We start from the raw sequence: 17,995 nt of genomic DNA on the forward strand, positions 1-17,995 counted from the left end.
GAGATACAGCTATTTAAATATCTGGAATCTGAGGGTGCAAAAATATCAAAATACTGAGAAAATCGCCTTTAAAGTTGTCCAAATGAAATTCTTAGCAATGCATATTACTAATCAAAAATTACGTTTTGATATATTTACGGTAGTAAATTTACAAAATATCTTCATGGAACATGATCTTTACTTAATATCCTAATGATTTTTGGCATAAAAGAAAAATCGATAATTTTGACCCATACAATGTTTTTTTGGCTATTGATACAGATATACCCCAGCGACTTAAGACTGGTTTTGTGCTCCAGGGTCACATATAGTAGACACTACAATAATAAATAATTTTTTTTTGCATGCAACAAATTAGGGTTGTGTGATATACCGGTAGACATGATTAACCAGTAGAAATTTGTCAACTGGCAGAGATTTTGGACTATCGTCTCTATCGCGGTTACATGCTCACGCGACTTTGCTGTGCTATGTGGTCATGAAAACTTATCGTTTGCATGCATTTTTAAGCATTGCGCTTTAAAAAATAAGTGAATTTAAGCTGCTGAAACACAATCAGCAGCGAAAGAGAACTCATTTCACTATATGCATGCGCTGTCTGAGAGACTTTCTGAGCACTGTCGGAGAGGCGCACGCACGTCAAGACGGTGCTCATAGAGCACGGGAGTATTGAACTGAGTTATTTTTGCCACTTTATAGGGCTTGAATGGTTAAATACACCCTTGTATGTGTCAAAATGGCCATCTTTGCAAGTATCCTCTTAATCACAGTAATTTAGGTCTTAAGTGAATGCAAACAGCTGTGAGAGAAAACGCGTGTAATAACAGTATATTGGATCCAGGCAGTTCTTAAAGTGACAGCAGTCTAATATTCCTGCTGTCTGTCATTCATGTTAATCAAACAACAAAATAGAGAAAATCTCTAACTGCTCTTGACTAAATTACTTTTATAACTTTAATAAAAATAAATATGTATTTAATTTACACAGTAAAGAATATGCAGTGTTTTTATGCATTTGATTACCTTATACAATGTATGTAGCATTTCTTATGTTCTACTGTAGGTTTTTTATCCTATTGCTTGTAATTAGTTTCCTATTCTTATTTAATCACTGACTGTTTACTTGTCTTCAGTGAGCTTGAGTTTTTTTTATTTTTTTTTTTAGGCAAGTATACGTTTTTTTTTTATATATATATTGTCACTCGTGACAAGAATTAAGACATATCTTTGGTATCAAAAATGTTGATATCATAAAGCAAAAAATAAATAAATCATGATATACTGTATATTGCTACATGAAATAAAATTACTTATATCGTGCTATAAGATTTTAGTCATATCATCCACCCCTATAACAAATAACTTTAAATCATGTTTTCGGGATATCATGCACTACCATTCTTCAAGTGTTATAGACCAATAAAATAGGGCTATATAGAATATAGACTGGCATGCATGAATGGAAAAGTGTACAAAAGTTTTTAGGTGCAATATATGTGCTAGCTAGTTATAATGTACGCTGTTCTGCGTATAGAAAGGAGGTTGCGGCGTCACTGCTCTCTCTCTGGTAAGAAACAACAGAGTTCAGTGAAGGAAATTAAGAAGAAACGCTCAACATCTTTCCGTGAGACCTCATTCTGTGACCCCAGTGAGTGGCCCTATTTTAGGCTGACCTGACCTGACCTGGTTCATACTAACTCTTATTGGAGCCTGCCGTGTGGGGTTTGCCCGTTGTCTTGATGCCGTCCAATTATGGTTTTGGTGAAACTGGAACATTCCCTCACCTTTTTTTTCAGTGTCTGATTTTAAACAGATTAAAGATTAAAGTTTAATATTATTAGTGGAATACAGAAACATTACACAAAACTCAAAAAAATGCATTCATCATCCCAAAATACACACATAAAACATAATCAACCCAGCAATAACCTGTGTTAAGTTCTCTTGTTTTGATTTGTTGATATTTCCCCTTTTTAAGTTTACTAACAAATTTCAGACATTTTATAGATCAATATCAACCAAAAAACTTGGGTCATATTTTACCCCAAAATATTAAGTTTTATGCTTTTAGAAAATAGATTATTTTTCTCTTGATTTTGGGGAGTAACATGATCCAGACATGTTTTGGCGAGACTCATCTTTGCATTGCTTTTAGAATGTGTATTTACACTAAAATTATAGGCTTGCCAGAAAGATATCTGAATGCATCTGGGTCTCTGAGAGTGAAAATAAAACAGCATAACAATGTTCTGTAATTGGTGATTGCGAGTTTTGTTCATACTGAATGGAATTGTTCTGGTGATTTCATGGCAATGGTTTGTGTGCAGTTCCTGTATGTCTTGCACATTACACGCTACAATGAAACACAAAGTTTATATTAACACTACGTATTTACTAAGAATGTATCATCAGTATATTAACTGCTTAATGGCTTGACTGTTTTTGTCCTTTGATTTCAGGTGTCCTGAGGTGGTTCAGGCTTGATTTAAAAAAAGTCATGCTAATTGTCTTCTTATTATTGTCTTTTTGTCCCTGATGGGTCACCGTGTCCTCAGACGCCAGGGACAACTCGTTCAGCCGCTCACGCAGCTCCAGTGTGACCAGCATTGACAGAGAGTCACGTGAGGTCATTTCTTCCTTCTACTTTTGTGACTCCCTGTCCAAGAAGAGCGAGACTGTGGCAGTGCCCAGCCTGTGGGTGGGCACCTCATTGGGCAGCATGCTGGCCATCGCCCTCACTGTGCCCTCCACACCAGAGCAGAGGATGCAACAGCCTGTGGGCATCTCTTTCTGTGGTAAGATGTACCTATTATTAGCTATGTTTCCATCCACATATTTTTACACACATTTTGGGAAATTGCATAAAAACACCAGATAGAATTGCCAAGACACATATAAAATCTTAAAAAGTGCATAAAAATTTATGCACTCCATTGAGGCAGATCATTTTTTCCTTTAACATCCAAGGAACTTTTCCATTCCACAAAATGCACATAAACTGTGATGAACTTTTTCACCCTTGTGTTGTGTGGAACTCTCAATCGCAATCCTGCTGAAATTAATCGTTTTCCCAGGAACTGACCACATGGGATGGAAACAGTGCTTTTTTGAAAAAGTTTCATGCAATATTACAATTTTCGCACAAGTTACATTCGCAGCTTTAATTTAAATTTGTAACTTTGGATGGAAACAGCGGTTGATGGAAAAAGGCACACCTGTTGGTTTCACACCTGCATACGTCCAGTATATTCATGTAAAGCAATATAATACTATATAAAAATGCACATAAACTGTGATGGACTCAGTGCATAAATTCATGTGATTAGATAACTTGGATAACTGAAATTGGGGCAAAAAAGTGACATTTTTATTGTCAATAGTGTACCAATGTGTGAAGCACTTCTCACACAGAAGTCACTTTTCAAACCAAACTCGGTAAGTCAAAATTGCAAATTGAATGTGAGCAAAATATGTGTGAAGAACTTTTTCACCCTTGTGTTGTGTGGAACTCTCAATCGCAATCCTGCTGAAATTAATCGTTTTCCCAGGAACTGACCACATGGGATGGAAACAGTGCTTTTTTGAAAAAGTTTCATGCAATATTACAATTTTCGCACAAGTTACATTCGCAGCTTTAATTTAAATTTGTAACTTTGGATGGAAACAGCGGTTGATGGAAAAAGGCACACCTGTTGGTTTCACACCTGCATACGTCCAGTATATTCATGTAAAGCAATATAATACTATATAGCAAATCTTGCATAATGCAACTATCGGCCAGCTCTTTATATAAAGTTGCATATATAAGTATATACAGCTTTATTTGCATATAATGTATACAGTACACGCAGTATACTATATAGCAAATCTCGGCTATGTGATTGTTTATTTTGTCACGAAGCGTAACTATATTATTGCCTAGCTCTTTATATAAAGTTGGATATATATGTCCTACTTTATCCGCATACATACAGTACACTTATATATCAAATTTTAATTGCTTTTATCATTGCAGAATATAACTATATTGTCACTCAGATCTGATGACTGCAACTATAAGGCATGATGTTATGATACTATAAACATTAACATCATGACTTTCTTGATGAAGCTTTCTTGAAACAATATGTATTTTGAAAAGCACTATACAAATACATTTAACTTGACTTCTTGTCATCACAGGTCCAGTAGTGCGCTTGAAGGGAGGTATTTTGCGCATGGCCCAGCTGGATGCCAGCGGGACCCTTCTGCCTCATGTTTACGAGTCCTGGTTTGAGCCCAACGCCCCTGAGGAGGAGAGAGAACGGCCACGGAGACGCCGGCCCACCTCGCCTCCTTCTTCTCAGGAGAACCCGGACTGTCAGTACGCTGTGGTCTGCTCAGAGAAACAGGCTAAGGTGGTGGCGATGCCCTCCCAAAACTGTGTCTATGAACACAACATCACAGAGACCTCCTTCGTACTTAGAGCAGATGTGGTGACGATGACTGCAGGGGTCGGCATTGCCTGCTTCTGTGCCAATGGCCATATCATGACCCTCAGGTAACATGATTAACCTGATATTCAAAACCATTGAATATTTTGTTTTTTGACTCATAAGTCTGTAAACCGTCTGTTTTTTTTAGTTTGCCCAGCCTGCGGCCACTGCTAGATGTGAACTACCTTCCCCTGACAGACATGAGGATAGCTAGAACCTTCTGTTTCTCAAACCAAGGCCAAGCCCTGTACCTCACATCGCCCACTGAGATCCAAAGAATCACCTATAGCCAGGAAACCTGTGATAACCTGCAGGTCAGACTGTGTACATTATGTTTTATCATACCTGTAAACATTTTGGCATTTATTTTGAGGTGCTCATTTTTGCAGGAGATGCTCGGAGAGCTGTTTACTCCAGTGGAGACACCAGAGGCTCCAAACCGAGGCTTCTTCAAGGGCTTGTTTGGAGGCGGGGCTCAGTCCTTAGACAGAGAGGATCTGTGTAAGCATTAATCTGGCACTCAAACATAAAAATCTGTTTTTCTGAAAAATGTCTTAAATAGAAGCGATCTAAAATTCTGTCTGATTGTTTATCATTCTTTTAGTCTGACATCTATACTGTTTTTAATCAATCAAACTTTTTAAATGTTTACTATCAAAACATTTTAATGTACAGTACACTTAAAAAGTGGGAAGAACAGTTAAATCATCTAAAGAACCTTTTTTCCAAAATATAAAGAACATTTTGTGGAATGGAAAGGTTCCTAAGGAACCTTTAACCTTTGCCAGAAAGAAATAAAGAACCTTTATTTCTAAGTATAGTATAGAGAAAAACAATAGAATGAATGTCACAATGTCACGTAATTGAAAATGGGTCATATTTCATCCCTAAATCAAATGAAGATCTATTGTGAAATCTCTAATTTTACATAAAGAAAATGAAACCTATTTTTCAGGATTTTATTTTTTAGGAATATATATATATATATATATTTTTTTTTTATCACAAAAATTAGGCACATTTCACTCCAAATTCTCATTAATGTTAATTCAGATTTTTTATAGACAACTCCTTCCTCATCAAAAAGTGAAAACAGCCAGGCAAAATATGAGATGCAAAAGAAATGAACACACTTTCGTCAGTGGTTATCACAGATAAAAGGTAGACAAGCGTTCAATTTATGCTATGACTAAAAGGAATGATACTAAGTTTCACTACTAAGTGTTATTTAAGAATTTGTACTTTCTTGAAAAATGTATGTTGGCACTGAATCATATCCCTCTTGTTTGTTCTCGCCTGCAGTTGGAGAGGTGGCTGCTGGTAAAGCTTCACGCAGCCTGGCGCAGCACATCCCAGGTCCAGGTGGTATGGAGGGCATGAAGGGGGCCGCGTCCGGTGTGGTGGGAGAGTTGGCACGGGCGAGGATAGCTCTGGACGAGAGAGGACAGAAACTAGGCGAGCTGGAGGAGAGGACAGCAGCCATGATGGGCAGCGCTGACTCCTTCTCTAAACACGCGCATGATGTGAGACATTCACTTGCTATTCACCATGACTGCTGCTTTTTAAAGTGATACAGAGGCTGCGTTTCAATACGTAGTGAGCACATTCCAGTCCCTCCAGGATTGTGCAATCACAGAAATAATGCAATCATTCACTGCAAACAGTGATTTTCTTACTGAGTATTTTTGTCATTTTCCGGTACAAATGTCAACATTCTTTTAAGATGCATAATGACTGAAGACATTAAGTCTTGTTTTCTGAAATCTTATGTCATTTTGCTTCTCAAGTAAATATATATTGGTTTAAGAATGTTTAGATATTTGTGCTGGAAAACAAGACCAAATACTCAGTAAGAAAATACTTTTCACAGTGTTCATTCATTCACTACCAACAGTCTTTTCAACCTGTTCGCTTCCAAAAGGCACAAGAGACACGGCTGCGTAAGCAATCCAATGCCTTGTTTATATTTACAAGCGTGTGGGATGAAATTAAAGGGGTCCTATTATGCTTTTTCACTTTTTCAACTTTAGTTAGTCTGTAATGTTGCTGTTTGAGCATAAAAAAGATCTGCAAAGTTACAAAGCTCAAAGTCCACTTTAAAAGGAAATATTTTATTTAACAGAAATCACTTTTCGAAAACTACAAAGAACGACTCGTTTGGACTACAACGCATATTTTCCGGGATTTGTGATATCACAAAGATCGACGAATGGGACGAGACCTGGTAATGAGTGTTATCACTATGTCAGAGACACGCTAGCTTTCCCAAGGCAGACGGTTTCTAGAGGTTAATGATGTTATTAAACTACTATAAGAAATACTGAATATAATGTATATTGGGGCAAATATTTGCTAGTCCTCATAATGGTTGATTTCACCAGTAGATTAGATTTAAATAAATAATATATTAAATATTTTACTGGATATGCACTCTTAAAATATTTTGAGTGAATACAATCACTCATAATCTGTTATATGTTGAAAAAAGTAAAAACAATAGACAATGATATTGTTAAAATGTTAAAACATGAAGTAATATATAACATTTAAAATGTATATAATCTTCACTGATTACACACTGATTCAGTGACAATGTGCATTATTTACAGGTAATTGAATTCTTTTACTGATTAACATTATTTACATCATGATTTTTTATGGATTTACACTGCAGAAGCAGTGATAAAATGCCACAAATATTGCATTTTAGGCCACAAAAATCAGTCCTTTTTTAAGAAACTGTAATTTTCATTGGTATTGATGTCCAGAAATGCTGTCTAGGTAGGCAGCTCTCTAGGTTTTGAGATGCAGCCGTAGTCTTTGACAAACAATGATATTTGTGTTGGCTAATTTGTTTCATAGTGAGTAAACCATCTGCCTCTCTCCACCAGATAATGCTGAAATACAAGGACAAGAAATGGTACCAGCTCTGAGGTCCCTGCAGGGAGTCAGCGGACCTTCCTATGAAGACAGCAGATCCATCATCTCTCCTCCGTTTCTTCCTTCTCTTCCTGTATCTCTCTCTCTCTCTGTGATGTCCAGAGACTGCCACTCGCGCTCAGCTCAACGTCACGCGGCATTACCTCGAGCTGAGGAGCTACGGAAAGACAGAGGAGACAGGAGGGGAAGGAATGGGACAGGCGAAACGCATCAGGACGGGATTTCCTTCCCTTCTCGGTGGCAGTTGAGTTTCCTCTCCTGAAAACAAAGCTGTGGATCTTGTCTTGGGAGAGGAGGCCCATCACCGGTGCTGCCCCCTGTCTTATACCTTCATACGCCACGCTGTCATTTTCACTGCCATTCTGTCTGCAAAGAAACTACCGAAAGGACATTTTGGGAAATGAAAGATTTAAGATGAATGAAATGAGTCAGATGGACATAGAGCTGACAAAAGAAAGTCTAACGTCTGCAGCATTGCCAAGCTTAATGCTTCTGATAATCTGTCACTAGAGCAAGAATAGGTTGCATGTCTAGTGATTTCATTTAGGAAATTAGTGCTTTTTCTTGTTTTTGGAATTGGGATGAATCTCATCTAGCTAATATTTCACCCCAAAATCAAGATTTTGCATAAAGAAAACCTGTTCTTTAAGCGAAAAATTACATAAATTTGATTTTAGGTTGAAGCATAGCTAGATTTCATGAGATTCACCCAGTAATCATGTTAGCTATGGAAAAGGCCGGATTGTGTTATGTAAGGTGTGATGAAGTACCATTTAATTTCACCTCTAAAGGGCTGGAAGTTGCTGTATTTGCCACATATCATGTGATTATTTTGCCATATGAAATTGCAGACGGGCCTGGGCAGCAAAGCTGATCTGATCATGCATCATTTTGTTGTTCTTTCGTCTAAAGGACGTATTGGTTTACACTGATCAGGTCTCAAAAGAGCTTTTAGGGAAGAGCTCTGACTCTGATGTACACTATACGCTGTGTTGACACTGGAGAAAGATGTTCATTTTAAGTATATATAAAGATCTAATTAGCGTGACTGTCTAAAAGCGTGTCTGGCTCATATTGCACACCAACATCAAAAGAAAAAGTAATATTTAGCATGAAGACAAATACGATTTTTTGCATTGTGCTTCGAAAAAAACACTGTAATACAATTTTTTTTAAATTTAAATCAGCATAAATTAAAGACAGTACAAATACCACTATGATATATAAATATTTGTCAATTTAAATATGTTTTTTTAACATTTTGGTAAATTTATTTATTTATTTTGTTTCATTACAGAATAAAAATGTGCCTAATTATTTTCACAGTGCAAAAAATTGGTTTAATTGTCTGTAAACTGTTATATTTCTAAGTTCTCCGATTTTTTGGGGGCGAAATATGACCCAGACGTGCTTTTAAAAGGTTTCACCAGTAGGAATGACTGCTGAATATTTGCTGGTTATATACAAACAGAGATCTGGAGCACGTAAATTATTTTTGATCTACAGGAGCAGGATATTTTTATCATGAAGGAGTGCGAGTGAGAGTTGGGAAGTGTGAGGCATGATCTTGATTATGTGCCTTGTGATGAATGTCTCCGGACACGAGGGACACCGGTGGAATGTGCCGAGAGTACTGACTCTTCATATGCAAAACAGGTTCCTCCTCCTCATTTCCCATGATGCAACTGCTCCTGGACGAGGAAATCTCGAGGCTTATGCGAGACTCCGTACAGTACCTGGTGACTTCCTCCTCTGAAGTACATGAGGAATGGATTTCTCTGTGTATTTTCTAAGAAGCCTTTTTCGGATGGACTAATGCATGAGTTTGTCATCCTCACAGAGATGTGAATATATCTATCTCTGTGTTTGTTGCTGCAGTGGAGGTGACCACTAAATGTTCAGTGCGACTCCATACTCTCGATCAGCAGCCCTCGGATGGGCGTTACCTTCTGCCTTTGCTTTGCGACCCATGAATATATGCTAACCTCGACTCGTGTGCATATACGTGTGTTCGTGAACATACATGTATGCAAGAATATGTGTATGCTCACGTTTATATAAACTAAAGATACAATATATTTGAAAGCCTATGTTTATATGTAAATTGCTGCTATTTGTGTTTAAAATTAGAAGCATCTGTCAAATCTGTTGACGCTTGTTATTTTCCTATCAGGCATATGAAAGAGTTAGTTCTCCCGTAAATGAAGATTTGCTGAAAACGTACTCATCCTCAGGCCATCCAAGATGCAGATGAGTTTGTTTCTTAATGTGAACAGATTTGGAGTAATTTAGCATTACATCACTTGCTAAAGTGAATGGGTGCCGTCAGAATGAGAGTCCAAACAGATGATAAAAACATTACAGTTATCCACAAGAGTCCAGTCCACCACTTAATGTTTTATGAAGTAAAAAACTGTGTGTTTGTAAGAAACAAATGCATCTTTAAAGCGTTTTCACTATAAACCATTGCTTCTGACAAAAAAATAGATCCATAATAATGCTTCCTCCACTGAAAAAGTCCATCCCCAGTTGTTCTCTCACATCAAATTCCACCCACATATTTGTTTAGAGCTGTTCTGAACTGTTTTCACTTGTAAATAAATAGTGCCTGATTTGTGCATATTTTTCTCCTGATTCAGGCAAGACGACTTTTTCACTGGAGAAAGCAAAATTATGGACTCGTATTTGAGCCAGAATGATGGATTTGTTTCTTACAAATGCATAGTTTTTTGCTTCAGAAGATGTTAGTGATGGACTGGAGTGGTGTGGATTATTGTGATGTTTTTATCAGCTGTTTGGACTCCCGTTCTGACGGCACCCATTCACTGCAGAGCATCCATTGGTGAGCAAGTGACGCAATGCTACATTTCTCCAAATCTGTTCTGATAAACAAACAAACTCCATCTTGGATAGACTGAGGATTAGTACATTTTCAGCAAATTTTCATTTTTGGGTGGACTATTCCATGAAGGCTTTTCTGTTTGTTTGTTTTTGTTTGTCACATCGCTGCCAAATGTTGTAAATTTGAATATTTCTGAAGACAAACTTGAGAGTGCTGTGAAAGTTGATCTCACAGAGAGGAGAGGATGTTCCTTATCATTTAAAACATCAGTCTCATGGCATCTCTATATATATATATAGATAGACATAGCAAACTACTCCTGTTGCCATGGTGTTTGTGTAAATATCTACCAAAATTGCAAATTTCAATGTTGACAAACTGTAAATCTAATCCAGCTTCATATATTTTTCTTTTCTATGAGCAGTTGTGTGGTTTTGCACTGTGTTTTATATTGTAATGACATCAAAGTCATTTTTGTAGTTGGTTTTGGTCTTTATTTTGGACGTTTTGTTTCTTTAAGAAGGACCAAAATTAGACAGATGCTATGTGTAAATGTGGCTCACACTCTCAGATTTGTCCTCATTGTCAGTTTAATGATATTCTAATATATTTATACATTTGAAATATATATATATATATATATATATATATATATATATATATAAAATTTACTTCGAATTAAATGAATACGAAAGGGTGCATTTTAAGATGAACTGGTTGTGTATATATTCTGGCTGAATCAAACATGAAATCTTTTCTGGTGAGCCATCTGCTTGGTCGTCTGTGGAAGAGGGAAAGTCGACCTGAAGAATCTCTGAAATCACTGGCCATCTCCGTGTACTGTTCGTCCTCTGATTTCTCTTGCACAAAAGGCAGCATGATATCGTGTTTAGAAACTTGAAACATCCATCTACATTATATTTTGGCTCTTTTTCTTTAGTCCTGCTAGTGAGATGTATATTTACTCTCTGTTATTGATGATTATGAAGGCGAGATTTTTTTTTTCTGATAGTATACTCACAGCATTGTTATTTGAGTTTCCCTGAACATCATTGCTGTACTCCAGAAAAAAAATAGTCTCCTGAAAAGGGTCGGTTTTGGGGAAGATTCTCCGTGGGGTTGCAGGTTTTCTCATCACAGTCGACTTATTGTACAGTTTTATTATTCAGACTTTCACATGAATGTTTGTCTTAATCTGCTGCCACCCAACAGTTTAGGAAACATGTTTATAGACATAACTGTGCAATGGAAAATAAATGTAACAGAAAGATTTCTTTACAGCCGTTTTGATTCCATACTTCATTTTGCATACTTTGGCCACTAGATGTCACAGTTTTACAACTTTAACTCTCAATTTGGAAGAAATAATTACTTATAATAAATAACTTAAATATAAATAAATAAATAGAATATAGAAAATAAAACTAGAAAACAAAAACCAGAAACATATGTATTTTTCTGCATCTCTCACACACACACACACACACATTTATATATTTTAGATGCCTAATCAAAATGAGCAGGTGTTTTATACACGTTTTGTAGCGATACATACCTGATTAAACAATTTGATTATATTTATAATTTCATTATTACATAATCATTATACAATATATATGCAATGTTTCTGGTTTTTGTTTTACCCTTTAAAAAAGAAAAATAGCTGTCAAACGATTAATCGCATCCAAAATAAAAGTTTTTGTTTACATAATATATGTGTGTATACTGTGTATATTTATTAATACACATAAATGTATGTGTGTGTATAAATACACGCACATACAGTATATATTTCGAAAATATTTCCATGTATATATTTATATTAATGTAATTGATATTATATACAGATATTTTAAATGCATAAATATAACATATTTTTCTTAAATATATAGGCTACGTGCATATGTGTGTATTTATATATATATATACACAATAAATATACACAGTACACACATATATTATGTAAACAAAAACTTTTATTTTGGATGCGATTAATCGCGATTAGAATGTAATAAAAGCTAACATTAAATATCGATAAATCATTGATTTAACAATTGATGTAATTCCAATTATGTTAATTCTCTACAAAATTGTTACGATAATACTTAGTTTTATTTAGTAAAAGTGTAACATTTATAGATTATGCCTGTTTAAAAAATATAATCTGTGTATAAATTGCAGCTAAAATTGGCAAAAATTCTGCCTGCGTGTTCTTTAATATTAGGTTATTTGGCTGACTGATAATGCCTTACAAATGGAAAAACGTTATATACATTCTGACACCTGTTTAGGCATATATATATATATGCCTAAACAGGTGTCAGAATGTGATAAAAGCGAACATTAAATGTCGATAAATCACTGATTTAACAATTTATGTAATTCCAATTATGTTAATTCTCTACAAAATTGTCACGATAATACCTATTTTTATTTATCTAAGATCAAATTAATTAAAAGCATTCCTCTGTAGGAATGACTGCAGTCAAATAGCGCTGCAGTTCCTCATACGGCCTGCAGGGGGCTCTAAAGTCAAACAGCAGCTACGAAACGCGCATCAGAATGAAGGGGAGGGAAACTTCAATTTGGCGTCTGGTGCTCCGTTGAATTACTTAGACGCACTCAGTCTGTCTGGTTCGCAGCACAGCAGAAGCCGCATCTTCTTTGTTTTCATTTGCCCTGTTTATTTAAGTATCGGATCAATGGAAAATAAACCGTCACGCGGAAGAAAGCGACTCACTGACACTGGATACAAACGGCGTTTCGTCCTGTGACAATCTGATGCTGTGAGGAATAAAGTGTATCTGCTGAGAGGAAACCAGCGTCAGTCAAGAATTAAAAGCTGTGAGACTGGATATATGACAAAAGATTCACTTTTACAAAGGGATTTTCATATGCTAAAGCTTGTAACGTTATTCATTTCATATTCGATATGACACGGCAGGTTATCAAGGTACTGAGGTAAATATGATGCACTTTAAACTTTGTTTACATGGATTCTTTGCACTGAAACCAATTTTTATTTGAGATTTACTATTTCCTCATATGTTTAGGCATGTAACACTCGGTTTTTCTGCCTTTTATTAGTGAATTCAGCACTAGAAAGTCTTGTTTACTGTTGATGGACTGCCAGTGTTGATGTGTAGCACTGAAGATGGGAAGAAGGTATTATATGCGCTTGGGAATCGACTTTGGGAATGTCCTCTGATTTGGGAATGATGAATAACGGACCCACTATCGTCTACGAGTGGCTAAAAACCCTCCAGCTGTGTCAGTATGTGGAGTCATTTGTTGACAATGGTTATGATGACCTGGAGGTGTGCAAACAGATTGGAGACCCTGACCTGGATGCCATCGGTGTCTTCACTCCACATCACCGGGAAAAGGTTCTCCGGGCCGTGGAGAGACTCCGAGATGAAGACAAGAAGATGGCACCGGGACTGTATTTCACCCTTGAACCGCTTCCACATGGCACATGCCCTCAAATTAGTTACTGCAAACAGAAATGCACCAAGTCTTGGGTCAATTCTACTTGGGACAGGCCCAGGATCGGACTCTCCAATGACATCAAAGCTCTAGAGAAGGACAAGGAGCCGGTGGTGTATCCTAAACTCAAGCTGAAGATAATGATAAGGGATAAGCTGGTGAAGGATGGAATTGACCTGAGCAAAATGCCCTACTCGTATAAAGTGAGTACTAACCTTTACAGTTCCTGTCACATCACCTGAAAATGTTTGCACCGTCTCTTTGTTTTGCTGCAGAGATACTGACATTTTCTTCCTGCTTTCAAAGGTTACCCGTTGGCTTGAAATTTACCCACCTGGTGTGTGTGTGTTTAGTCTCGTTTTTGGAGTAATAAACATCCAAGAAAGGTTGTGCCTGCAAAATGTCCCTTGTAAATGTCATCCATTATTATATTTACTTGTGCTGTGGTGGTCGACCAATATGAGGTTTTCTTTTTATGGCCAGTTCTGAAAGTGCATTACCCTCATAACGTTCAAGGTGTAGATGAGTTTGTTTCTTCATGGGAACAGATTTGGAGAAATGGTAAAAAAAACACACAAAAAAAACTTATAAATCATTCTGATCCCAAACTGTTGACCGGTAGTGTAAGTGAACATGTTTGTAAGAAACAAATCCATCCTTAAGTCGTTTTAAACTTCTAACAATTGCTTCTGGCTAAAATTCACATCCTCTATCCATAGTATTGCTTTCTCCAGTAAAAAAGTCTGAATTAGGAGAGAAATATGCTCGGCATCGTTTACAAGCAAAAACAGTCATTTAAAGTTCATTAAATGTCTTGATGGATTTATTACAAGCAAAATAGACTTAAGTGGTGTGGATTATTGTGATGTTTTTATCAGCTGTTTGGACTCTCATTCTGACGGCACCCATTCACTGCAGAGGATCCATTAGTGAGCAAGCGATGTAATGCTAAATTTCCCCAAATCTGTTCTGATGAAAAAACAAACTCATCTACATCTTGGATGACCTGAGTGTGAGTAAATTTAAATTTTTTGAATGACCTGTTCCTTTCATTGGCCAGTGCTTATAATCTCAAAAAGTCTGAATATTGCCTGAATAATTGTTCTGGTTGCTATATTGGTCCATCACTATTGCAAGCAAGTATCCAAGCAAACCTTTGCATATATGGGCAGCACATTAAATTTTGTGGTTATCATATTGTCTTCTTAACATAAACGTGAACTTATTTCTGAGGTCTTGTTGGTCTGGTACAGTATTGTAGTTCCATGTTGCGGCATGCTTGATGCTTTCCAAGTCAGATGATTTTATCCAGCCAGAGACGTTGAAGTATTAGACAGCCTTAATTGAAGTCGTTATTCATTAGTGCACTCTGGGGCTTTGAGAGCAGGCGAGTCTTGGCTCTAATCGATAACCCAGAGAACAAGAACTGTAATCCATTAACTACACTGAATGCTATTAATAGAGTGATTTACTGCACAGTTATCTCCACTGAGCATCATTCAAAGCTCAAGAGCTTTTAAATAATAGGCAGGCTAATGCAATGCACGTTTACTGTTTGTTTTTGTCTTTTTTGCATGATCAGATTCAGTTTTGTTATTATGGTAGTGATGTTTTGGGCCTTGAGAAGCGATTAGGTCAGCACAACTCTTTATATTTAGTTTAGTTTCAGTGATTCATTGAAATGATTTTATTGTGCAATGACTAATTTAACCATATGAAGCACAAGCTAATGCTTTTTTAACAGTGCATATAATGTTTGATCATTTCAAACATTCACAATATTGTCTTGTTTTCCAATAAAAATATATATATGAACATCATTAAAACAAGATATATTCATTTGAAAAGTAAAAGTGCATATTAAAATTAAGGATGCACCGATATATCGGCCGCCGATATTTATCGGCCGATTTTTCCTTAATTTACAACCATCGGCATATCGGCTATATAAGGAAAAAGGCCGATATAACAAACCGATGGTTTATTAATTAACTGCGTGAAGGCACTGAGCTGTATAATGTCTGTTGCATAATCCTAGCGCTGCTGTCTGCATTTTAATGCTAATCAAATAACAAAAGACAAAAGATCGCACACTATTCTTGACTAAATAACTTCTGTAACTTTCTTTAGTGTAGCGGACCTCATCTGAATAATGACCAAAACTTTACTGATGTTGTAAGTTTATTGCTTCCTTTTTCACTCCAAAAATATCACCATAAGAGCTAAACAAAACACAGCACGAGAAGTGCACATTTCGGCCAATAAGTGATTGGTAAAATCGGTATCGGTGTCGGCCCCAAAAAATCCTATCGGTGCATCCCTAATTAAAATGTATCTTAAATTTTTTTTACCCTGTTAGCAAATTTTATTTTAAAGATAATTCTAACAGTTTATTGATGTTTATGCTTACAACAATATAAAAACAAATTAAGGGTGAGAAAAGTAAACTTAATTCACCCTTAATTATTCTTTGAAAACTAGTCTTTTTATTGTACACAACTGTGATGTTTTTCCTGAAAAAAACAAAACAAAAATACTGATTAAGTTTTTTTCCACATTATAAATATTGTTTATATTTTATATTTTTTAATATATTAATGGATTCCCTCTCCATCTTTAATTGTAATGCATATTTTTTCCTCTTTATATTAATATATATAATAAAAATACTAATTAAGATTTTTTTTGCAGTATTTCTGCTGTAGAGTTCCACATTTGAAATAAATCACATTCATATTTCAATATAAAGGTTGCACATTTTTTAATAAATTGAGTCCCTCACAGTTTTGTAATGCATATTTTTTCCTCTACGTATCAATATATGTAATAAAATAATAGTTAAGTTTTTTATTTTTATTTTTTTCCGCTGTGAAGTTCCACATTTTAATGATAAATTACATTTATAGTTCAATTTAAAGGTAACACATTTTTTTATTAAGTTAATTGAGTCCCTCTCCATCTTTTATTGTAATGCATATTTTTCTTGCTAATATCAGTGTATATATAATAAAAAATAGAGTCATATTTTTTTTACTGTATTTCTGCCAATGAGTTCCACATTTTAAATATAAATAACATTTATAGATCAATATAAAGGTTACACATTTTTAAATAACTTGAGTCCCTCTCCGTCTTTTGTTGTTATGCATATTTTTTCCTCGTCATATTTGCATATATAATAATAAACAGTCTTCATTAGCAGACTGGGACTCATTAAGCACTGCACCGTTCAGCGGCGTATCCACCTGAAGCAGAGCGCTTGTCATGCCTCTGTGGTGAGCTGTCACTGGACTCCACCGCCGCTTTTGTTCTTGTCCGAGTCGTGTTTCCATTATGCCGTCTTATCAGCACATTTATCAGTGACGGGTCTCTGGTGACAGATGGCTTCATTGCGCTTTGAGCTTAGAGAGCCATTTAATGTCTCATGCCATGCCAAAGTCCTCATTATCATAACTGTCATTTGCATTTGCAAAGAGTGGCCCACTTTTAAAATGTTTTCACTTGCTTCCTTGGTTTCACGGTATGCGAACTGCTGCTTCCCAAATTGTCTTGCAAATTGAGATGCGTTTGTGTTGCAACTAATAACGTAGTGCGCTTGAGCGAGCTTGATTTAAACATTTGTGGTTTTCCAGGCTTATTCCAAAGCGTATCTGTGGACTGAGAGGAATCTGAACTGAAGAACTGCATTTAACACCAAATTTAGGGTTTAAAGGAATAGTTCACCCAAAATGATTTACTTAACCTAGTTGTGCAAACCCATACTGTATGCTGTTAGATTTCCTACAAAATAGGATTTTTTGGAAGAATGTTCTTGCAGAGAATTTGAGTTCATATTGACTGTCATGTCTTTGTCAGATTTACATTACATTTTACATTTAGTCATTTAGCAGATGCTTTTATCCAAAGCGACTTACAAATGAGGACAATGGAAGCAATCAAAATCAACAAAAAGTGCTATAACAAGTCTCAGTTAGCTTAACGCAGCTCACGTAGCAAGGGTTTTTTAATTCTATAATAGATAAAAAGAAAACGGATAGAATAGAAAAAGAATAGAGCAAGCTAGTGTTAGAGGCCTTTTTTTGCTTTTGTTAATTGTATAATAAATAAAAAGAACTGAAATAGAATACAAAAAGAATAGAGAAGCTAGTGTTAGTTTTTTTTTTCTAAGAAAACAAGCAGTTAGTAAATGAATAGAGTGCAAGTCTTAAAGGGGCAGGTGCTTTACACACACACACACACATACATATATATA

General features: G+C 35.9%; 2 protein-coding genes across 2 annotated transcripts in view; both read left to right on the top strand.

Annotated features, from left to right (window-relative positions):
* The window catches only part of LOC107710425 (syntaxin-binding protein 5-like), a 41,586-nt gene extending 32,991 nt beyond the window's left edge, over positions 1 to 8,595 (top strand). Inside the window, exons 21-26 of the mRNA XM_016515194.1 lie at positions 2,556 to 2,795; positions 4,183 to 4,540; positions 4,624 to 4,789; positions 4,865 to 4,976; positions 5,778 to 5,998; positions 7,367 to 8,595. Coding sequence (XP_016370680.1) covers positions 2,556 to 2,795; positions 4,183 to 4,540; positions 4,624 to 4,789; positions 4,865 to 4,976; positions 5,778 to 5,998; positions 7,367 to 7,408 — 1,139 coding nt within the window. The 3' untranslated portion in view covers positions 7,409 to 8,595. The remainder of the gene's footprint in view (positions 1 to 2,555; positions 2,796 to 4,182; positions 4,541 to 4,623; positions 4,790 to 4,864; positions 4,977 to 5,777; positions 5,999 to 7,366) is intronic.
* Positions 8,596 to 12,811: 4,216 nt separating this feature from the next.
* Positions 12,812 to 17,995, top strand: part of LOC107710426 (SAM and SH3 domain-containing protein 1-like) — a 97,079-nt gene continuing 91,895 nt past the window's right edge. The window contains exons 1-2 of the mRNA XM_016515195.1: positions 12,812 to 13,218; positions 13,345 to 13,946. Coding sequence (XP_016370681.1) covers positions 13,455 to 13,946 — 492 coding nt within the window. The 5' untranslated portion in view covers positions 12,812 to 13,218; positions 13,345 to 13,454. The remainder of the gene's footprint in view (positions 13,219 to 13,344; positions 13,947 to 17,995) is intronic.

This window comes from Sinocyclocheilus rhinocerous, unplaced genomic scaffold (genome assembly GCF_001515625.1).
Source record: "Sinocyclocheilus rhinocerous isolate Xijiao unplaced genomic scaffold, SAMN03320098_v1.1 scaffold927, whole genome shotgun sequence".
NCBI classification, from domain to species: domain Eukaryota; kingdom Metazoa; phylum Chordata; class Actinopteri; order Cypriniformes; family Cyprinidae; genus Sinocyclocheilus; species Sinocyclocheilus rhinocerous.